Raw genomic sequence first — 20033 nt, forward strand, 5'->3', positions numbered from 1 at the left:
CAGTGTATCTTCTTTCCCCAATACCTATCTTTTTTTTCTCTAAATCTGGAATCAGGATTAAATATTTATCAAATACTTCCATTAGTCAATTGGAATTTTATCTCATAAAAATCTCTACTCGCTGTATGTTCTTGGTAGCAATATTTATAAAAGGCAGCACTGATGTATTAGTAATAGATTCTGTCTTTTGGAGAACTAAGGCACAGGAAATTTGTATTTGCCCAGCCTAAATAGTTTTCTTTAAACTTATTTGCTTGCTTGCTTATACTTGGGTTTATATGCCACTCTAACCAAGGGAGACTCAGAGCAGTCCACAAAACCCTCTCCAGTAAGAGGATTAATAAGAATACATCAAAATGGCAAAAGAAATAACAAGACAAAACAACAAATGACAGTTGCAATGAACTTTGCACCAAAGGGATAAACTTACATCAACACATATTTGTAGCAAGGGCCTCTTTCTGCCCAACAGTTCCCCACCCCAAACCTTTTGGAATAGCCAGACCTTTACAGTTTTCTGGAATATTAACAAGGAAGGGTCTAGTCTAATTTGGGGGAGAGGGAAGGATGCTGTTCTAAAGAAGTGGGGCTGCTACTGAGAAGACTGTTCTCTGGGACTCCTGCAGATGACATTCTCTTAAAGAAGGGATGGGAAAAGAGTCTACTGTTCCAGATCTCTTGGTTGGGCAAAAACCAACAGGAGTAGGCAGTCCTGATGATATCCAGGTCCCAAGCTTGTTGTTGTTGTTGTTGTTGTGCAACTTTCCTGAAAAGTTTCAAGGGCTGACTTTTGCCCTTATCATCTCTCTGCTTGGAATGGCAGCAACCTTTCAAAAGCGAACACTATCCAGGAGTGTGACGTACTTACAATAGCCTCTTCTTCATTCCGCCATTCACAAAACAGAGGATAGAATGGATTCAACTGAAAATGAAATTTGACTGTCAGAGGCAGCCAAATCCTCCTTAAGTTATGCAGTAACCTACAATTTGTCTCTTCATTTTCAGATTCTTGATGAAGCTCTGAAGATATGCAATTACATTTTCACAGTCATCTTTGTCATGGAATCAGTTTTCAAGCTCATTGCATTTGGGTTTCGTCGGTTCTTTCAAGATAGGTAATAATGATCCAGAATAACATTGCAAGATTTTTTTTCAAAAAGTCCCATTCCTAATGTTTTACAGTTCTTTTTGTTGTCTAAAGATATGGATGTCGATGACCTATTGCGCCATTCTTAATGCTGATACGCTAATTAACAGAAAAATTAGTTGAAAACCTAAATAGTATTCTTTCCTTTGGCAGTTAAAAAAAGAGAAAACCTTCTGGAAAAATATGAGCACCCTTATAGTAATTTTCTTTTTCCTTTTTAATTGTACCTCAAAATCTTTCTAAAGTGGATCCTCATCATACTAGGATCAGTCTTGATCTATATATTAGAAAGATTAATTTTATTTATCTATTTACCGTGTTTGACAATAAACTGCTAATGACTTAATAAAGAATGTGGAAATACATGGGCAAAACTCATAGAAAGATGACAAGTTTATTTCCCATTGAAACTAGCTGAGTTAGCTACGATCTGTAGAAGTGTTTCATTGATATTTCATCTCTCCCAATTCAACTGAAATTATACAGAAGTATAAGAGAAAGTGGATGCCTATCTTTCTTAATTTCTCCTTCCAAGGACTGTTTTGCTAAACTCCTTATAGTAACCTCAATAAGGTAGTTGTCCCTAAACTCATGTCTCACAGATGTATTTTGCTCCAACACATCTGGAGGCAAAAGTCTATGGTTTGCAGCAGATGTAACTCTCTTATTAATGTGAACCAATCCTGTTCCCATCACACCTCTTTTATATCTTGGTCCTCACTGTAGTCCTCATAGGCCCCAGTGAAAATGCTGACTCCTCCCTTGTTGCCTTCTAGACCTGATGCCTTTATTCCTTTACGTTTTTAAAATGAGAAATGAGCATACTGCAATGCAAAATACTGGCTTCAAACATAATCTTTATTTCCAAAAATGCATTCATCCTGGAGGCACTCTTTTTAAAGAAATGATAGGAGACTGCAGTTTGGTGTGCCTACCTATTCAGTAAAATGTCAAAGGCAAGCTGAGGTGATAGATACTATTTGGTGAGCTTAGAGGGGATGGTGAAGAGCAACCTCACCAAAGATGGTCATGTTTGCCATGGTAGCTATTTTGTGCTCATAACTTGGTCTCAAAATTCTAAATGTGCCCATCCATGCCAACTGGGACCTTGGATCTTATTTGCCAGCGAGCATGTAGAACAGTCAGCTGTTAGTGCCACTGTCATATCTCTTGAGATGTTCTGCAGTCCCAGATAATGCATTTAGGTATAGAGTAGTAGCAGCAAAGCAAAGGGTTCCATAGCAGTAGCTATTTGGCATTATTTTAGTGAGCTGAATGAACTGTGAAGAACTCTCTCAGACACACATGTGCACATACTGTATACACACACTTAGTGAGCATGTGGAATAAACTCAGATCATATAGAATTAATGTGATACCTCTACCTCAAGAACATCTTGTTCTTCATTTGTACTTGAGCCCCATCTTTGACATATAACCTTAAAAATCTTCCTTGCATTCTGCCCCATAATAGTGATAAAACATTAGGGCAAATCTTTTTAAAAAAGACTTGGGACAAACTAAGTTCAGTTAGAGCTTGAATAAAATATTTAGAGAAATGTAGCTTGAATAAAGCATTTTAAAAAATAAGTCAATGTTATCTTTTTATCCTTTCTGTTGCCCTGCAGATTAATTCATTTTTTGCCTTCTCCATTCTAGGTTGTGGTGTATTCAGACTTGACTAAATTTGTATTCCAATAATACATCTTTTGTTTAATTTGTTTCATCTCAAAAATTGCTAAAGGTGGAGGGTCAGTTCATGAATGCCTGAAATGATTAGAATTCCTTTGTCACATAACCCCTTCCTTTGCCAGCAAATAATTTAACAGATTTTTCCATTTGATTTTTGTTTCACCTTCAGATGGAATCAATTAGACCTAGCAATAGTACTCTTGTCCATCATGGGGATCACGCTGGAAGAGATTGAGGTGAATGCATCACTGCCCATCAACCCTACCATCATCCGCATTATGAGGGTCCTAAGGATTGCTCGAGGTCAGTCGCCCATTGTTTCTAAGGCTCTCCGCCCATAAAGCTTTGGGCCAAATAGGAACTGATCATTCCTGGCATACTAGAGTCTTCCACATGTGTCAGGCTCAGTCCAAGAACGACAAAGAATCAGTCCAGCCAAACTCCAGTTCTTTATTTGCTAATGGGGTACAGATAGAATCTTGCCAGACTAAAGCAACTCTACCTAACCTAAGGGGAAATAACCTGGGAAAGTGCTAGGGCGGGGCTGCTCTGAATCTCTTGGTTTTCCCATAACTGCCCCCTGGACTATGTCTCCTCTTACCTCTTTTCCCTTCTTGGAATGTGCTCCCTCCTTCCTAAGAACCAGCGGCACTGCCGAAATCCCCCACAACATGGCACGTATACAACTTAAGCATCCATTGCAAGGCTAATGCTAACCTTGGTCTATTATTTTGCCTTATTGATCGAGTTAATAACTCCACTGTAGCTAACCCATTGTCTAGTAATAAATACTTGTTTTGCATGGAGAGAGTACTATATTTGGTCTCTCGCAGCCCCAGTACTGATTATGGGCTAGATGAATAAGTGGTTTCACTCAACAGAAGGAGCTTCCTCCATTTCTGTATTCCTGAGGTATCACACAGTTCTCCCTTTCCCCCATTGTATGGACATAGTTAAGCTGAGACAACCTGACTGACCCAAGATCACTGAGCTTCATGGCTGAGCAGGGATTTGTATCTGGGTCTCTCCAATCCTAGACTAGCATCCTTATGTCTTCTCAAAAGCAGGTTTCTGTTACTGCTGTGAACACTTGGTTGGGTGTCAGACATTACAAATAGTAATGGATTAAAAGTGTTTGGTCCCAACTACCCTGATTAATTTCTGCCTCTGTATTCCAGTGAAGGGAATTATACATGGTATTCTCTGCTCCAGGCAACAAAGTATTAAAGGAGTTGATTATGGAACAAATGGGGCTGGTGACATTAGGCTATAAAGTCCTTAGCTTGGAAGATCACAGGCTCACTCTTGCTGTGTCCTAGAATCAAAGAGTACAACTGTGATTTCTTCCTCCGTCTTCGTACCATTTAAATCAGTGGGCATATACTTGGCTTCTTATTTCCTCAGATCAAAGGTGAATTCTCATAAACTGTAGATTAGATAAATTTCTGACCTTTGCAAGCTGGTTTGCTTCACTCAGTAGCAGTAGTCACTGCCAGGAAGAAAAAAAAAAGTCACTTTTGCATTCCTGTTATAATGTTGGCATCACCTCAATTAGTGACTGAAAGAAATGGAACTTTACCTTTGGGTCTCTGGATAGGTTATAGCTTTCACACATCTTAGGCGCTATGTTCTGAGAATAGACTACCACATTGAACAGCTTTCCGAGTGTGGAGTTTGGGAACTGAAGTTCAACATATTTGAAGTATTCTAGGCTGAAGAAGGCTCCATAAAACATGGTCTTGCATTTTAACCTTTAATGGAGGACGTTAGGACATTATTGGGGTATTTCTTGGGAATATTGAAATTTACATTTCTTTTCCATGCATCATTATTGTGGCAATGATATCATAAACCTTTCATTTTCTGTAGTGTTAAAATTGCTGAAGATGGCTGTAGGGATGAGAGCTCTCCTGGATACAGTCATGCAAGCACTGCCTCAGGTAACCGTTGAGTCTCATCATCCAGACTTCAGTTACATTTCCCTAATTGTCTAATTATCTTGGGAAGTCCAAGAATTTTGTACAAGGCTCCTATATTTGTGTCTTCTTGATGGCTAGAACTTTGTTGTGGATTGGCTGAAAGCACTTATTTTTCCCCTCCTAATGGCTGGCTAGAGGGACGCGGTGGCGCTGCGGGTTAAACCGCTGAGCTGTCGATCGGAAGGTCGGCGGTTCGAAACCGCGCGGCGGGGTGAGCTCCCGTTGCTCGTCCCAGCTCCTGCACACCAAGCAGTTCGAAAACATGCAAATGTGAGTAGATTAATTGGTACCGCTTCGGCGGGAAGGTAACGGCGTTCCGTGAGTCATGCTGGCCACATGACCCGGAAGTGTCCTATGGACAACGCCGGCTCCAAGGCTTTGAAACGGAGATGAGCACCGCCCCCTAGAGTCGGACACGACTGGACTTTACGTCAAGGGAAACCTTTACCTTTACCTTTAACGGCTGGCTAACTTCAGTTAGAATTCTTTTTCCAATATGTCTCTCAGTATAGTTTGCCTCCTGCTTAGTCTTGTTATCCCTTTGCTAATCATCACAGATTTGCTTCCTCCTATCAAGTTGGGGGCTTGGCCTTTTCAAGAAAATTGTGTCAGATATAAGCATTCATTTCTGCCCATATATACATACCCCAAAGTAAATCAATATCTTGGTGCAATGAGAAAAAAGAAGGGGGGGGGAGCCAGGATTGTGCAAACTCAGAAACCATCTATCAGTCTAAAAACAATTAAAGAAAAAAAGAAAAACAAACAGCTTGCCTTAATGAAGTAGAGGGGATGGAATGGAGGAGGAAAATGGCAATACATTTGTCCAGCCATGAGCAAGAGACAGTGTGAGAAAGTTAGTGCCAATTCAAGAGAGACCTTTGCTTTCCCATGAAAAGACTCCAGACCGGAAAGCTAATTAGTTGAGGTCTCATGACAACATTTGCTGTATTTCTGGGTATGACTCACACAAATCAAATAGTGTAAAATTATTCCCATTTGGAATTTAAAGGCTTGAATAGAAATGAAAGTCTGAAAATGTAAGCACTCAACTGCTTTTTTAAAAAATGTTTTCTGATCTTCAGAGTGAAGACCAGTTCATTCAGAAATGCTAGTTTTCCAGACCCTGAACCAGCTCCCTCACCCTGGTTCCCTTCAGATGTATTAATTCTCAAAATTCCCAGGCAGCCTGGCCATTTGGTGTCACCATCCAATGCATCTGAAAAGTGCCAGGTGTAGAAGACGAGATTTCTTGCTAGTGCTGTATAACGGGCCAGGTGGTAGTCGGATTTTGTGCTTATGCACCATGCAGCATATGCAGCGTCCCAAAGCTACAACTCTTGACAGAGCAGAAACATATGCTCAGCTTTTAAACTCTCAAACACTTTCCCATTTTTTCACTGGAGCAAGTTACCCAGTGGAAGAGGTAAACTGCCTTACATTTGAAACTGGTTTGTTTCTTCAGATGGGCATTTGGGATCAGGAGAAGCTTTCCAAATCATGTGTCTCAACCCAAGTCCTTCTCTCATTACCAACACTATGGACATATTAAAGCATTTGTATTTGTTCACGTACGTAAGAAATCTTGGCAGTAGACTAGTAACCAGATGAGATTTGGTGAAGAAGAAAAAGGAAAGGAGACGTATTTAGGGACAGGGACCTGCAGACCTCTGGCATCCCTCACTGTTGGCTGTGTTTACTGATAAAGCTAATTCAGCAGTAACTGGAGAGGGGCATGGTCTCAGATTTGGGAGAGTAATGAATGTAGCATGTACATTCCTCGTTGTGAGAGTTACTTGGGCGATACAACTTCAGTGAGCATTTTTCCCCTCCATTTCTTATCTCTTTGCAGGTGGGGAATCTAGGTCTTCTCTTCATGTTGTTGTTTTTCATATTTGCAGCTCTTGGGGTGGAGCTGTTTGGAGATCTTGGTAAGTTCTCTGCACTACCTAATCTATAGAATTGTTTGCAGTAGAATAAAGCTGTTTTTGCAAAAAAAAAAAAAAGGGGGGGGGGAACCCCCTTTATGACTAAATGGTCTTTTTTTTTTTATTGCTCATATAGAATGTGATGACACTCATCCCTGTGAGGGTTTAGGGAGGCATGCAACATTTCGCAACTTTGGAATGGCTTTCCTCACACTCTTTCGTGTATCCACAGGAGACAATTGGAATGGGATAATGAAGGTAAAATTGTCATCAGAATAAAAGCTGAATAGAAGAACACAACATACGTTTTCAGGCTCTGAAAAGCTGACACAATTACTGTTTTGAATATTTCCATGCTTTGAATTTTAAGTATAAGTTAGATACCGGGGACAGTGTTCAGGGTGTATATACGCATTACAAATTATATACTTATGGGAATTGTTTCTTCTAATTTCTGCAACAGCAGGCATCATTTCCCCTCCCGCTCCCCCCAATTCTTGATTAAGCCTTCCCTTTTTCTGCATTATTCATGGAATGACCTTAGCCAGTCAGGGACCACATTATGATTGTGACATTATCAAGATCATGGATGGGCAACCCACAGAACCATGCAGCCCCTCATTGACATTTGCAGCTCTCAGAATCCTTTTATAGTTTGCAACTGAGGTTTGGCAGCATAGTTTACTCTGAAAATCAGAGGTGGACCACCATTTTATACCTGTTTCTCTTTAATCCAAATTTATTGTCTTACCAAAACACCCTCTTTTGTACTTCTAATTTTATGTTAAAAAATTTTTCCTGGAGTTTGTTTGTTTTGAAACTTTTTAAAACCACCTCCATTTTAAAAGACTCTAGGTTATGCACATTGTTGTTTTGTACCCACATGCTACTTTTCAGCTAAAGTAAAAGTTCATCACTTGGCCAGTAAAAAGTCCTGCACTAATCAAAATGGACAAACTTAATATGAGTAAAACCAGAGCAAAGGTAATTAGTTTATGAGTTAGGTAAATGTTTTCAAACAATGCCAATGACCAAACTCAGTGCATTATTGATGTTATTGGCATTTCCCAGGCCCTGATCACCCCTACAAATGCTCAGGTGGATTATGCCTATTCAGTTGGAATCACGAAATCATTCTGTCTTGGCCAATGCAAAAACACTCATCTACCAACTTCCACATGGGGTCTGGCCTACTTCTACAAAAATCATATAGAAGCTAGGATCCAAGTGGCATAAACTGCCAATTCCAATAAATAGTTGCCTGAAGCTCTCAGCCACAACCATTTCCACTTCACTTCCCTCTGTTCCCTCCCAGGACACATTGCGGGACTGCGATGAGGAATCCACCTGTTACAACACCGTCATCTCGCCTATCTACTTCGTCTCTTTTGTGCTGACAGCCCAGTTTGTCCTGGTGAATGTGGTGATTGCTGTCCTGATGAAGCACCTGGAGGAGAGTAACAAGGAAGCTAAAGAAGAAGCAGAACTGGAGCTGGAGCTGGAAATGGAAATGAAGACAATCACACCGGGCCAGCACCCACCTTCTGACTCCTTCATGTGGACAAGCAGTAACACAGGAGAACGGCCTGAGAGTCCTGGAGGATACACCAACCCCATGCAAATCCAAGTGGATTCTCAGCTGTCAGCGGTTCATCCTATGGTGAGAACCTCAGGTGGTGGGTGAAGCAGGGAGTGGTCTTCACTTGTCTCCAGTAGCATATACACTCAAATCCAAGTTTGAGTGGTCCCAGTGATTTATCAGGGAGTTGTATTCCTTTCTCTCTGCCAAATTCCCAAGTGTCTAGAATAACAACCTTACGCAGCAAAAGCAAACCAGACAAATCCGATGTCCATGCAAAGTTATTAATCCATTGCAAAGGGTGTTATGCAGCCCCTTAACCAGCCAAATTATAAAGGAGGCCCTGAGATCTCAGACACAGCTTTCATTACTGTCGGTACTGGGGAGAAGGGCCATTGGGGGTTTGTCACAAAGAGGCCCTTGCAGTGATTGCTAAAGGCTGCTCAGTGGAATCATGAATATATCTAGCGTGTCAGATGTCAGGACACCTGTGCAGATGGAATGCCCGTCCACCATCCCATCTGTAGGTCTGGGATACAGTTTCCTTATTGCAGTAGGTGGCTGGTTTTGGCTATCAAAGAGCAACATTCAGTTTCATCGTTCAAACCTTTCAGCCATTGCTCACGTGAGTGTAGCACCAACGCCAGAGTTGGAAACATCAGTGTCAGTGGAGAGGAGGAATCTCCTATTTCATGTTTGGAAGCTGCCCCTTCCTTCTCATTAATTGATCATAAATCCAGTACCTGCAGAAATATTGCCCATTGCAAACTGCTGTAATGTTTTTATTCTTTACTGAAATAGGTTGTTAACTGTGTCTGACAAAAACTAGTAGAAGGTTAGAATTTCTAAAAACTCTCCGAAACTCTCTAAAATGGCCAATTCTTTTTTTCCCCATAAAAACCTATCAGAGAAGGAAAGGCGTCTCTTCCATTTTATTTTTTAAAATGCTTGCTTTTGCAAATAATATTTGCCTCTTACACCTTTGCAAATCATATCTCGACACCCTTGAGTGATACTCTGATAGTTAATGGTACTCTTTCTCCATTCCGGTGTTCATTTAATCAAAATCTATGCATTCCAAGAAATGATTGAGTACATGATGAAAGAGGAATACAGCTCCTATAATATAACCCTGCAAAGTCATGTGATCAGCATGCTCCTTTGCTTGCACATCCCATAAAATATATGCATTGTTGCATTAGGTTATAGCTGTGGGAATTCATGGCATCATACACATTGGCTGTTTCCTGCCTAGAAAGTAGTACTGCTGCTGAGTTATTACTCCTCTTGTTACTTCAGAAGCTTTATACTATATATTAATCATCAACATTTGAGACAACATTTCTGAAATTGGGAGCCTGGCAAATGGAAATTGGGAGTCATATTTTTTTCAGAGATTCCTGAGCTTTCAGAATCCTGTGTGCACTACAGGCACAACATTCTCAGGTTTCACTCCTGAACTATTAGAAAACAAGCGTCACCAGATTTAGGGCAAGCATTCATAGGATGATTTTTTTTAATCCGTTCAATCGGCTATGCTGTACATAATTTAAGCGAGAGCATTTGGATTTCAGCTTGATTAGACTTGTTGACTTTGACAGCTCATTGGATAAAGCTCTGCTATTTGAGAGACTTATGAAAAGTTCTGATTGTAGCATGTGCTCTGTGGAAGGAACTGCCCCGAAACTGTTCCGAGTACAGCCATTTTTTTTATACCATCTTAATTATGAGACAAATAAAGACTATAAGGCTGATTTCAGATAGTATATCCACTTCTACAAAACAATGGTGAAGCATTATGCGATCGTTCTTATTCAGGCCTTCCACGGGTAATTGAATTGAAGTTTCCATTAGCCCTCTCTGTACTAATATGTGACCCTGGAAAGTTAGACTCTTCCCACTGAAATATATCACAATACTTCCAAATAGCTTTTCTTCCTCTTGAAAAATCACCCAATGAAAAGTAGCTCTGAGAACTAATACTAATATTCCCCATGTTCATGTGTAGCCACATTTATATTTTCTCTTTCTAGAATTCCCTCCCACCTCCTTCTAGACTAGGACCATATAAACCCCCCAATCTCTTGTTTTTATCAGCATCCCTCCCACACAACAGTTTCCTGCCATGACCACAATTCCTAGTCTAGTGCTGAACTCCAAATGCTTTGGAATTACAGTACCAGATGAGGTGAAAAGAAAAGCCTATACAGAGATCTTGTAAATCACCCTTCACTTGTAACTAAAAGAACAGAAATTGCCACCAAATGGGGAAATGTCAGTGTAATTTAGATTTTCAAACCAGCTTGGTGTCTTTTTGCATCCTGCATTACTCAAATATCAGCCAGGATCAGGTAAGTACTGCCCACATCTATGTCTGGGAATGGGATTAAGAGCAGGATGACCATTTTACTGGCCATATGAGATTTACTACTTGCCAGTATTTCAAGACAATTACTTCTGGCTCAAGCAGGATATAGGGAAGAATAGCTCACAGCTGCAACAACTAAGTACTTATTTTCCAAGGACTGAAAGGAAGCATTTACACACCTGCACCAGCAGATAGTGGTTGTGGAAAACCAGTGTTGTTCAGTCTCTTCCTGTTTTTGAAAAGTTTGCCTTGCATTCATTCTCTGGAGGCTAAGTCAAAGGTCTGATTTTTAGAGATTGAGAGCACTTAAGTCACAGACATGGCAAGCCAGCTCTGAAAATCACATTGTTCTCAAGCGGTTACAGTGATGCTATTGCGTGATGCCAATGCTTCATGCTGGCTTCCATTCCCACCTCCATTTGAAACTGTGCACATTGTTGTTTATTTCTGCTGCAATTGCTCCTTGTCATGTTGGTATGATGGCCCTGCAAAAAAGCCATATTTCTGTCAATTAGTAAGTAGCTGCCAGTTGCTGCTCTGGATGAATGCAATGTGTCCCACTGGCCTTACAGTGTGTTTAGTTTTAGTCTTGTGTGTAGCAATGTCTTAGAAAAGTTCTGACTGTGGTATTTCTGCACTGTTCTTTTTCCCCTCTCTGTCTCTGTCTTCTCTTCCTGGCCATTTCAACAACTACTGTTGTGTTTGAAAACATTTTTTTCTGTCTCTCTCTTCTTTCTTCTTCTGTCTCCTACATGTTCTCTCTCTCTCTCTCTCTCTCCCCCCCCCCCGACCCTCCTTTTCTCTTCCCCCTACCCCATCCCTCTCTCTTTGGCCTGGCTTATTCTTCTGCATGCTATTTGGCACTCCTCCCAGGAAAGACACTTGTTTGATACCATATCACTGCTGATCCAGGAATCTCTGGAAGGAGAGTTGAAGCTGATGGACAACTTGTCAGGCTCTGTATGCCATCATTATGCCCTTCCAACTACTGACACTTACAACCCTGAGAAACAGGTTAATATTATTAATTTCCAAAAGGATTTCTTATTTGATATAAAGTAGGCTTAGCTAAGAGTGCAATCTGGTATGCATGCACCTGTAAGTTTCTCCCATTAAACTCAGCATTGCTTATTTCTGAATAAACCTTCTAAGGATTGCACTGTCAAATAAAATTGTGGGCAGATGGATTTCTTTTTGTTGAAAATGGGTATTATTTCCAACCCAGTCTTATTAGTGTTTAGTCAGAAGCCCTGCTGAATTTGGTAAGGTTTAATTCCATCACTATGCATAGTTATGTAACCATAACTAAATTCAAGCCAAAGGTTTAGTAAATGAAAAGCCATGCTGAAGCTTTCTTTCTGCATGTCTAGGATCTTTTATTCCATGCAAAAGAAAAAGTGCAATGCATGGCTTTTTCTCTCCTTTTGCAGGGGGCAAAACAGTTTTGGCAAAACAATACACAAGGGAGGATGAGATCATCTTACTTTGGAGGGGTAGTTCCTTAAGTTTAATTTCAGTAATTTTAAAAAATGCATATATATATAGGACCAGTGAGTTCTCCACATGTTGCAGTCTTTAGAAAATGAACATCTGACAAAGCTGCAGAATTTAAACTTATAGGCAGATCCTTCTTCTTCCCCCACAAATTTGTAAAGGAATCCCATATATACCTCTAAAATAATCTATTTGTTCCCCTTTAAATTTTCCCTCCCATCTTCATGAACATGGGAATTTAAAGGGGAAAAAACAGTGCTACCACACAGTGCCTGGAGGTTATAATCCTATGAAAAGCAATTTCCTGCAAAATAAACTAGTATAGAATTGAACTGGACAGCTTCCCTATAACGGTAGAGATAAGATGTTGATCTTTCAATTCATCTACATGGAAGCCTATGCTGAAAGTTGTGGGCTAGGTTACATGTCCACAAAGTAAGAACTGGCCTGCTTGTAACTAGAGATCAAGATAAGTGGGGATGGCCAAGAAAATGTACAGAGAATCTTGTCACTTTGTTCAGTATATTCATTGCGACAAAAAAGTTGATGTAACTTAACATTTTGGGCAATTCAATATTTAATTTCTGTATCAAAAGGAAGCTATTTTTTTTCAAATCCATTTCTGGTTTAGCTAAAATAATCTAACTACAGTAAAGCAATAACTTCATATTAAAATGCAGTAGAGCAAACAAATCCAAAATAAATAGAAGCTATGTGTTATTTAGGCTTACTGAGATTTTACAAAATTGTTGTAAGCTTTGCTTCTTCATCCAACAAGCTTTGGGAGAGCCTTCATAGCAAAATATTCATCAGAATTTGGTAAGATTCAACATTCATGTCCGAAGGCTTCCCAGTGGTCCATCTTTTCCCTACTGTTTTTCCCACTAACCCAGTTTCCTGATTAAAGGTTTTGAAACTCAAACATTTGCAGCAATCCTGTGCAAGCCCAGTTGTCCTAATAAATATATTATTTTATTTTTAAAACATTCTTAATTCATATACTCATTTATATCTGCTATGCTATGTAAGACCACCAATGAAGTTTCTCTCTGGAGCAGGGGCAGGCATAGGATTCTTGAATTCCTTTCTTGTAACCATTAGAACTCCCTTTGATCATAATTGTTGAAAACAGTTCCCAATCATTTTGAAATCAGAAAGCATGACCACTAAAACTCTGACGCAGAAATGTCACATTTAAATGCCAGCCCTCTCCCACAACCTCTCCTCAAAATTTAGTCTTTCTCAGATGGATCTATCTGCTTTGAGACCCTTGGTACATCAAACATTTAAAGGGCAGCCTGGCCCACAAAAAGGTTGTCCATCTCTGATTTATAACCTGGGTTCATGGCATTCAGGCCATACAATTACCAGGCATTTGAGTTAAGAAGAACTCTTTAATGTGTCAAGGGACCACATGGAATCTTGAATCGTTAAGTATTTTGTGTATCCCTAGGACTTCATTTTTAATTGATCCTCGGAAAATTGCAAGCATATTTATGAATCTAAATGTGTGGGAGCTTAGATGAAAATAATAAAGGCTGCATCTTATTAAAACATCAAGCAATAGGTCATTATTAATCACTATTAAAAAGCTTCAACTAGCAGAGGTTCCTCTTCAAAAGTTCTTTATTGTATTGTAATATATGTAAAATGTAGCCAATTTACTGATGTAAAAGTTAAAAGCCAGATAGTTCATTCATTAAAAGGCCTTACTTAACTAGCATAGGTTTTAAATATGTACAGATATTTGCTCTGTGGCTTTGTAGGTAAAATTGAAATACAGTTGTATTAAATATCTGCCGTATTTTCTCCATTTTCTGGAATTTAGTTTGGGGACAGTCCCCAACCTGACTGATGTGACAATCAGTCTTTGGGTGACATGATTTTTTTCTGTCATCCCATGCTGAGTTTCAGCATTGTTGCTGTTAAATGTACTAGCTGCATTCAAGCTGACCAGCACTCCTTGAGGCCTCTATGAATTGGCACTTGGCAATAGCATACAACAGCTTGAAGGCTCCAGAGGCATTCAGTCAGTTACTAATAGTGAACCTCCCCTTGCTTCAGCACAGGTTAATCACCAGCAGTTCCACTTATTGCTATAGTCTGGCTAACATTAGCAAAGGTAGAATGAAAACCTGCTGGAATTTGGTATGTGCCTATAGAAAGTAAAATCTTTCTAGTAAAACATGGATGATTTATCCTGGATATTGCTGACATCCACCCCATACACATATACACTGGCGTGACTGGAATCATATTTTTTCATTTTCTTTGTGGTAATTAGCAGTGTAAATTCCTGTTACTGCAATCAGGAATGAATCCCCCCATAACTAGGAAGACTTGTGTTAGGATGCTGCATATGGATAAGGATCATGCCCACTTCATATGCAATTAGGAGTGGCATGTAGTCTTTTAATGTTGGGCTGATACAGCTGCTGTGGGAAGGAGGGGTTTGGTCCACATGCCCTTGTTACAATATTGTCAATACAAAAAAATCATGATTCATTCCCCCTATTGGCTCTAATAAAGGGGCACAAATTTTCAAAATAAAGCATAAATATTCACTTGCTTTCCTTCCTGTTTAATTAATTTTTCTTCTGCACCACACCTTATTCCCTTGCAATGGTATTATAAGAAAAAAGGACAGAACTCTTAGAATTCACTTACCTTTCAATGCCTTGTGGCATCCAGTTGGCTCAGATTCGTATCCCCTTATTAGTGAAAGCAATGAAATAATAGTGACCATGAATCTTCTGTTGGTGCCTGCAATCAAAATAATTAGCCGTCTGTTGCATGATGCAGCAATAGTTACCAGAGGCTGAAATGGTCAATCTGGGTAGAAATGTCACAGTTGCTCACATTGAGCCCACTACAGCATCTCCTCAAGAAAACGTAAGGCATCAGGGTACCATGATACCACCTTCCATGTATGAGCCATCAGCTGAGAAATGTATTTATTTTATTCATATCATTACTCCTGCAACAAGAGTTAGTTTGCTTAATGAAACACCAATATGCTAATATGATTCCCTAGTAGTTCTGCATGCTGATTAAAGATATTGTAGCATATTAATTATGAGAGCCACTTTGGTCTAGTGGTTAAGGCACCAGGCTAGAAACCGGGAGACCCTGAGTTCTAGTCCCACCTAAGGCACAAAGCCAGCTGGGTGGCCTTGGACCAGCCACTCTCTCTCAGCCCTAGGAAGCAGGCAATGGCAAACCACTTCTGAAAACCGTTGCCAAGAAAACAGCAGGGACTAGTCCGGGCAGTCTCCGAGAATCCAACATGATTGAACAGATTAAAAAAAGCATATTAATTATGGTTTGATTAATCACTGAATTAAATTTAATAATAATACTCCTGAAGCACGTCTTAGATTTTCTCTTAAATGATGCACACAGGTATCATAAAAGGTATAATCACAGAAGAGTACTTCCTTCCTAGGTGAGAAAAAGTGCTTTTTATCAACTCCAACTACTGAAATCAGCCAGCAAATTAATCATTTAAACATCACTAACTTAGGTAACATTAGTTAAGGTTTCTTATTAGATGCCTTTTCAAAGTTTATCAGCTCACAAAATAGCAGAAAATTATAATATTTCTTGGTCCTTAGGAGAAGGAAAATGTATAAGTATGATTCAGCAATTTACAATATAGGGGAATCTATATGACCCCGGCTCCATTTATCTGTGCCCGTAGATTGGCCTGCACTATAGAGAAAAGATACTTATAGTAATTCAAGGGTGATTGCTCTGAAATGTACTAACCCAGTCAACTCTCATTCTTACCAGCTGAAGTAGCAAGTACTAATGTTGGTCTGGAAGCTTCATTTCCAAGAATAATTTAAGATAGCTACTTTTCGTAGACCAGAGGGGAATTGAGAGGAATTCTTCAAGATAGCTGTTGTATTGTCCATTTCCAGAATGTCTGTCCTAAGTGACAGTAAGGAATTACTATTTTAATTTTTATTGATTGTATCAAGAAAATCTGTCTTGTTCAAGTTGGTGTAGTATTTGGTTCTCAATCTTAGGTCCATTTGCTACCAAATCAGAATTTATAGGAAACCCTTATAACGTATAGTATATTTGAGTTAACAATTCTAGTCTTAGACTCCAAGTTCTCCTTACAGCAATTACTGCTGAGTGAAACTTAGCAACCTTCTTACATATTTCAGGAAAATGGTCCATTAACAGAAAATAAACATTTTCCTCTGTCCAGTTGATCCAGTCAGCCAGTTAACAGCTGTATTAATGTAGAGGGCCAAGACTGATACCTGGAACAATACAAGACATGTAGAATTCATACTGTTGATCCTTTCAGACAGGGATAGAGACAGTCTTGCAGAAGAATGTTATTCTACCTGCAGCCCAGAATCATGGATGACATAGCATTAAGTCTAGCTTGTGAAAAAGCTACTGTATATGGAACAGACAAAATATTAGTAAAGCAATTAACTTGCTTAAACAGCCTCCTGCACAGACTGTCCTTATAATAGTATGGTGCTAGAATTCTGTGCCTCTGTAGATTAGATTGAAGTACACAGAGCTTATTTCTGATGTCATTTTGCTGTATCTTTGTTGAATAAAAAGTTGAAGTGAAAAGCCACAGTAATTTAAATCTATAACTATATTTTTCCAAGGGGAAATGAACTTGCCCGTAAGAATTAAGGGTGCAGGAGAGTCTTCTATGCGATTCACTTTTAGCCAATATTTTAGCTGACAAGTTCTCATACATGCCTCTATGAGGGAGGCCTAATTCCAGTGCAGGAAAGCATTTGGAATGCAGCGATGGACGTGAAACATCACTGTTATAAATTTAGTCTGGACTATTTCTAATGCTCTGTGTGCACCATAAAGCGTTAGGCTTAGTAGCTTTGCCTTAAAGAGTTTTGCTGCTTCAGGGCCAAAATTATTGCCTCTGTTGCTGGAGGGTTTTTTGCACATGCACATTTGGTTCTTCCACATTAAAGAGGATTTGGAAGAGAACTCCTACATATCTGAAATCCTTCACTTACTCAGTGGTGATGTTATTTATCTTCCAATTATGCATACATCTGCTGCATCTCTTGGTAAAGACTATAATTTTAGTTTTGGTATAATTGATATTTAACTTTTGTTACTGTATATTGCTAATACTTGCAAACTCTGCCTTAGGTCTACCTGGGATAAGGATAAAATAACTGCATTATCATTATATAGACACAGGCTAATTCACTAATAGTGGAAGATGTAACTCATTTTTGGTTAAACTTGAGTAATAGAATTGATATAAAGATTAAATAATTGGAGCAAGTATACTGTATATCTCTGCTTGATTCCTTTTTGGATAGTTATAGGGGTGGACATACAATTTGGAGTGATGCATCTGACCTGCATATAGGTATTTTCATTTTGCATAATAATTAGTTGTAATAATCTATAGTCTACTGTAGAAGAAGCTAACTTAGCTCATAGTTTCTGACCTAGTATTGAATCAAATGCCACCTTCAAATCAATGAAGATGGTGTAAAAAGCACCTTGAGACTTTAACTATATGTACCAGATCAAAATGTTTAATGGTATTTGAATCTTAATCCATAACTACATTCCTTTATGCTTTCTGATTGTTTGATTATATTGCTAGTTTTCCTTGACCCTTGCTGAGATTCCCCATAAAGCCAACTAATTTAATCCTGCTCTTCATACTGTATTTTGAAAGATTCATTATCATTGAATCTTCCACACTCAAAGTGACTATATTAACTATCTGACATAAAAAGTGAATTGCTGAGTGAGAGGAAAAGTATAGAACAGACTTCTACCTTGAATTATTATTGGATATGCACATGGCTCAGATTTAGGAATATTTCCTGCAAAAGAAAAAAAGACAATGGTCGCAGCATCCAACAGTCACATGATCACCATTTGCAACCTTCACTGCCAGCTTTCAACAAGCAAAGTCAATGGGGAAGCTGGCAGGAGGTCACAAATGGCGATCATGTGACATCACACTTAACTACTGCTGGGATTCGCTTAAGGACCGCAACTGGAACTGCTGGAACGGCCATTATAAGTCAGTGCAGTCGTGTGATGTTGCGCTTTATGACTGCATCACTTAGCAATAGAGTTCCCGGTCCAATTACTGTCATTAACTGAGGACTACCTGTGTGTGTGTGTGCACACACACACACACACACACACACACACACACCATGCGTGTGTCAATGTGAAATACTTATCTCATTAAGGCTGTTAGAGAAAACTGAACAAATATCCCTGAGCTTTGATATCCTAACATTTTTTGATACCATAAATCAAGATGTTTGGCTTATTTACTTGAAATAATCTGTCTTGAAACATTAATTTTTCTCAAACAGTTATTGGGAGGCATTTTTTAAACCTAAGGAAATAAGTAAATTTAAGACCTAGATTTTTTAGATATGCACTAAATAGCTGAACAGTACTTAGTCAGCCCTTCAAGGTAGATCAGGGCAGGAAACAGACTCCATAAGAAATACTGGAACTCCACTTCATTGATATAGGCTATACAGTAGTACCAATCCTGAAAGCCTGACAGCATTTTCCCTTCCCTCCCTCTTATACTGAAGAGAATCAAGGCAGTGTCACTTCAAGTTTCTTTATAACCTCTTCTTCCTTTCCTGGGTTAATCTATGTTTTGCTAATTGCTGCATTCTTCTCCAAGGTCACTTCTGTGGTTCTCTACATGCTCTGTCCTTAACCATGCTGTTTGTGTGATTAAAGGAGTGTGTAATCTATATCCCCTTGACCTTGAGACTTGGAATGGAGAGATCATCTTTATTTTTGTTGTTTTTCTTGAAATTGCTCATCTCCTGGCAAAAAAGGGATTGGCAAAATATTACTCTTCATAGAAAACATGGTGCTTGATATATGAATTCCACTTTTGAGTACTAATTTCACCGACCCGTTGTACATGAAACTAAAGGATCATGGAAATCATAATTGCTAGCTCATTTTAGCTCTCCTATCTGATGTTTATGTTCTGTGACATAAAATCAAAAAGAAAGATTACATTGAACACTTGACATTTAAATTCAGAGACTAGGTCCAGTGGTTGTGGTTAGAGTTCCTCTGCTGCATAACAAAGGCCATGTTGAGCCTGGTACAGTAAAGCTTTCAGAAGATTTGATAAGGCAGGGGTTGGCAACTCTTTCAGACCTGATCTTGTGTGATGCCAGCTGCCTCTCCTCCACAAAAAAAACAAGCCAAAATCTCACAAGATCACTAATTTAGAGAGTCTTGCAAGTTTTAAATTTAAATTGCTTTAAAATTGTTTAAAAAATCATTTTAATTGGGGTGAGTAGCACAATTCGAGGAATAACTATTATGCTGGCACCAAGAGGGTCTGCATTGCCAAGCCCTGTGATAATGCCCAGAGTTCCTTCTGTTCAAAAATGGGGGAATCGTAGCCTCTTTAGGTGCAACCAGACTTAATTATATAGTTCCTTGGTCCCCAGTTTGGTAAATTCATTAAAGCAAACAAACAAACTGAAACATCTGATAAGAGTGACTGCCAGAAAGACAATACTGCCCTAGTGTTTTGAAATTTGGAGCTATAGAATTATGATATTTCTGAAAATATGTATCATTTAAGTGTAACTAGAATAGCTTTTAAAATTAATTCTGGAGTTGCTGGCACTTTGATCTCTCAAAGATTGTATTAATCGATGCATTTTAGTGTGCAGTTTGTGATTTTGCTTATTTGTAAGCCTGTTTAAAATCATTACCAAAAAAAGGGAAGAAAAAAAAAGCTTAGTTGCTTTTCCTTATGGTCTTATCTACATAATAATGAGCGACAAATGCACTTATTAGGAGGGGAAAGACCTCA

The 20033-nt window shown here is 39.1% G+C and overlaps 1 protein-coding gene across 1 annotated transcript in view; it reads left to right on the forward strand.

The window, feature by feature from the left end:
- CACNA1G (calcium voltage-gated channel subunit alpha1 G) overlaps positions 1–20033 on the forward strand; it is a 216038-nt gene that overhangs the window by 178109 nt on the left and 17896 nt on the right. The window contains exons 25-30 of the mRNA XM_063293237.1: positions 1006–1115; positions 3009–3142; positions 4709–4779; positions 6671–6749; positions 6883–7004; positions 8062–8406. Of these exons, the coding sequence (XP_063149307.1) occupies positions 1006–1115; positions 3009–3142; positions 4709–4779; positions 6671–6749; positions 6883–7004; positions 8062–8406 (861 nt within the window). The remainder of the gene's footprint in view (positions 1–1005; positions 1116–3008; positions 3143–4708; positions 4780–6670; positions 6750–6882; positions 7005–8061; positions 8407–20033) is intronic.

This window comes from Candoia aspera, chromosome 2 (genome assembly GCF_035149785.1).
Source record: "Candoia aspera isolate rCanAsp1 chromosome 2, rCanAsp1.hap2, whole genome shotgun sequence".
Classification (NCBI taxonomy): Eukaryota; Metazoa; Chordata; class Lepidosauria; order Squamata; family Boidae; genus Candoia; species Candoia aspera.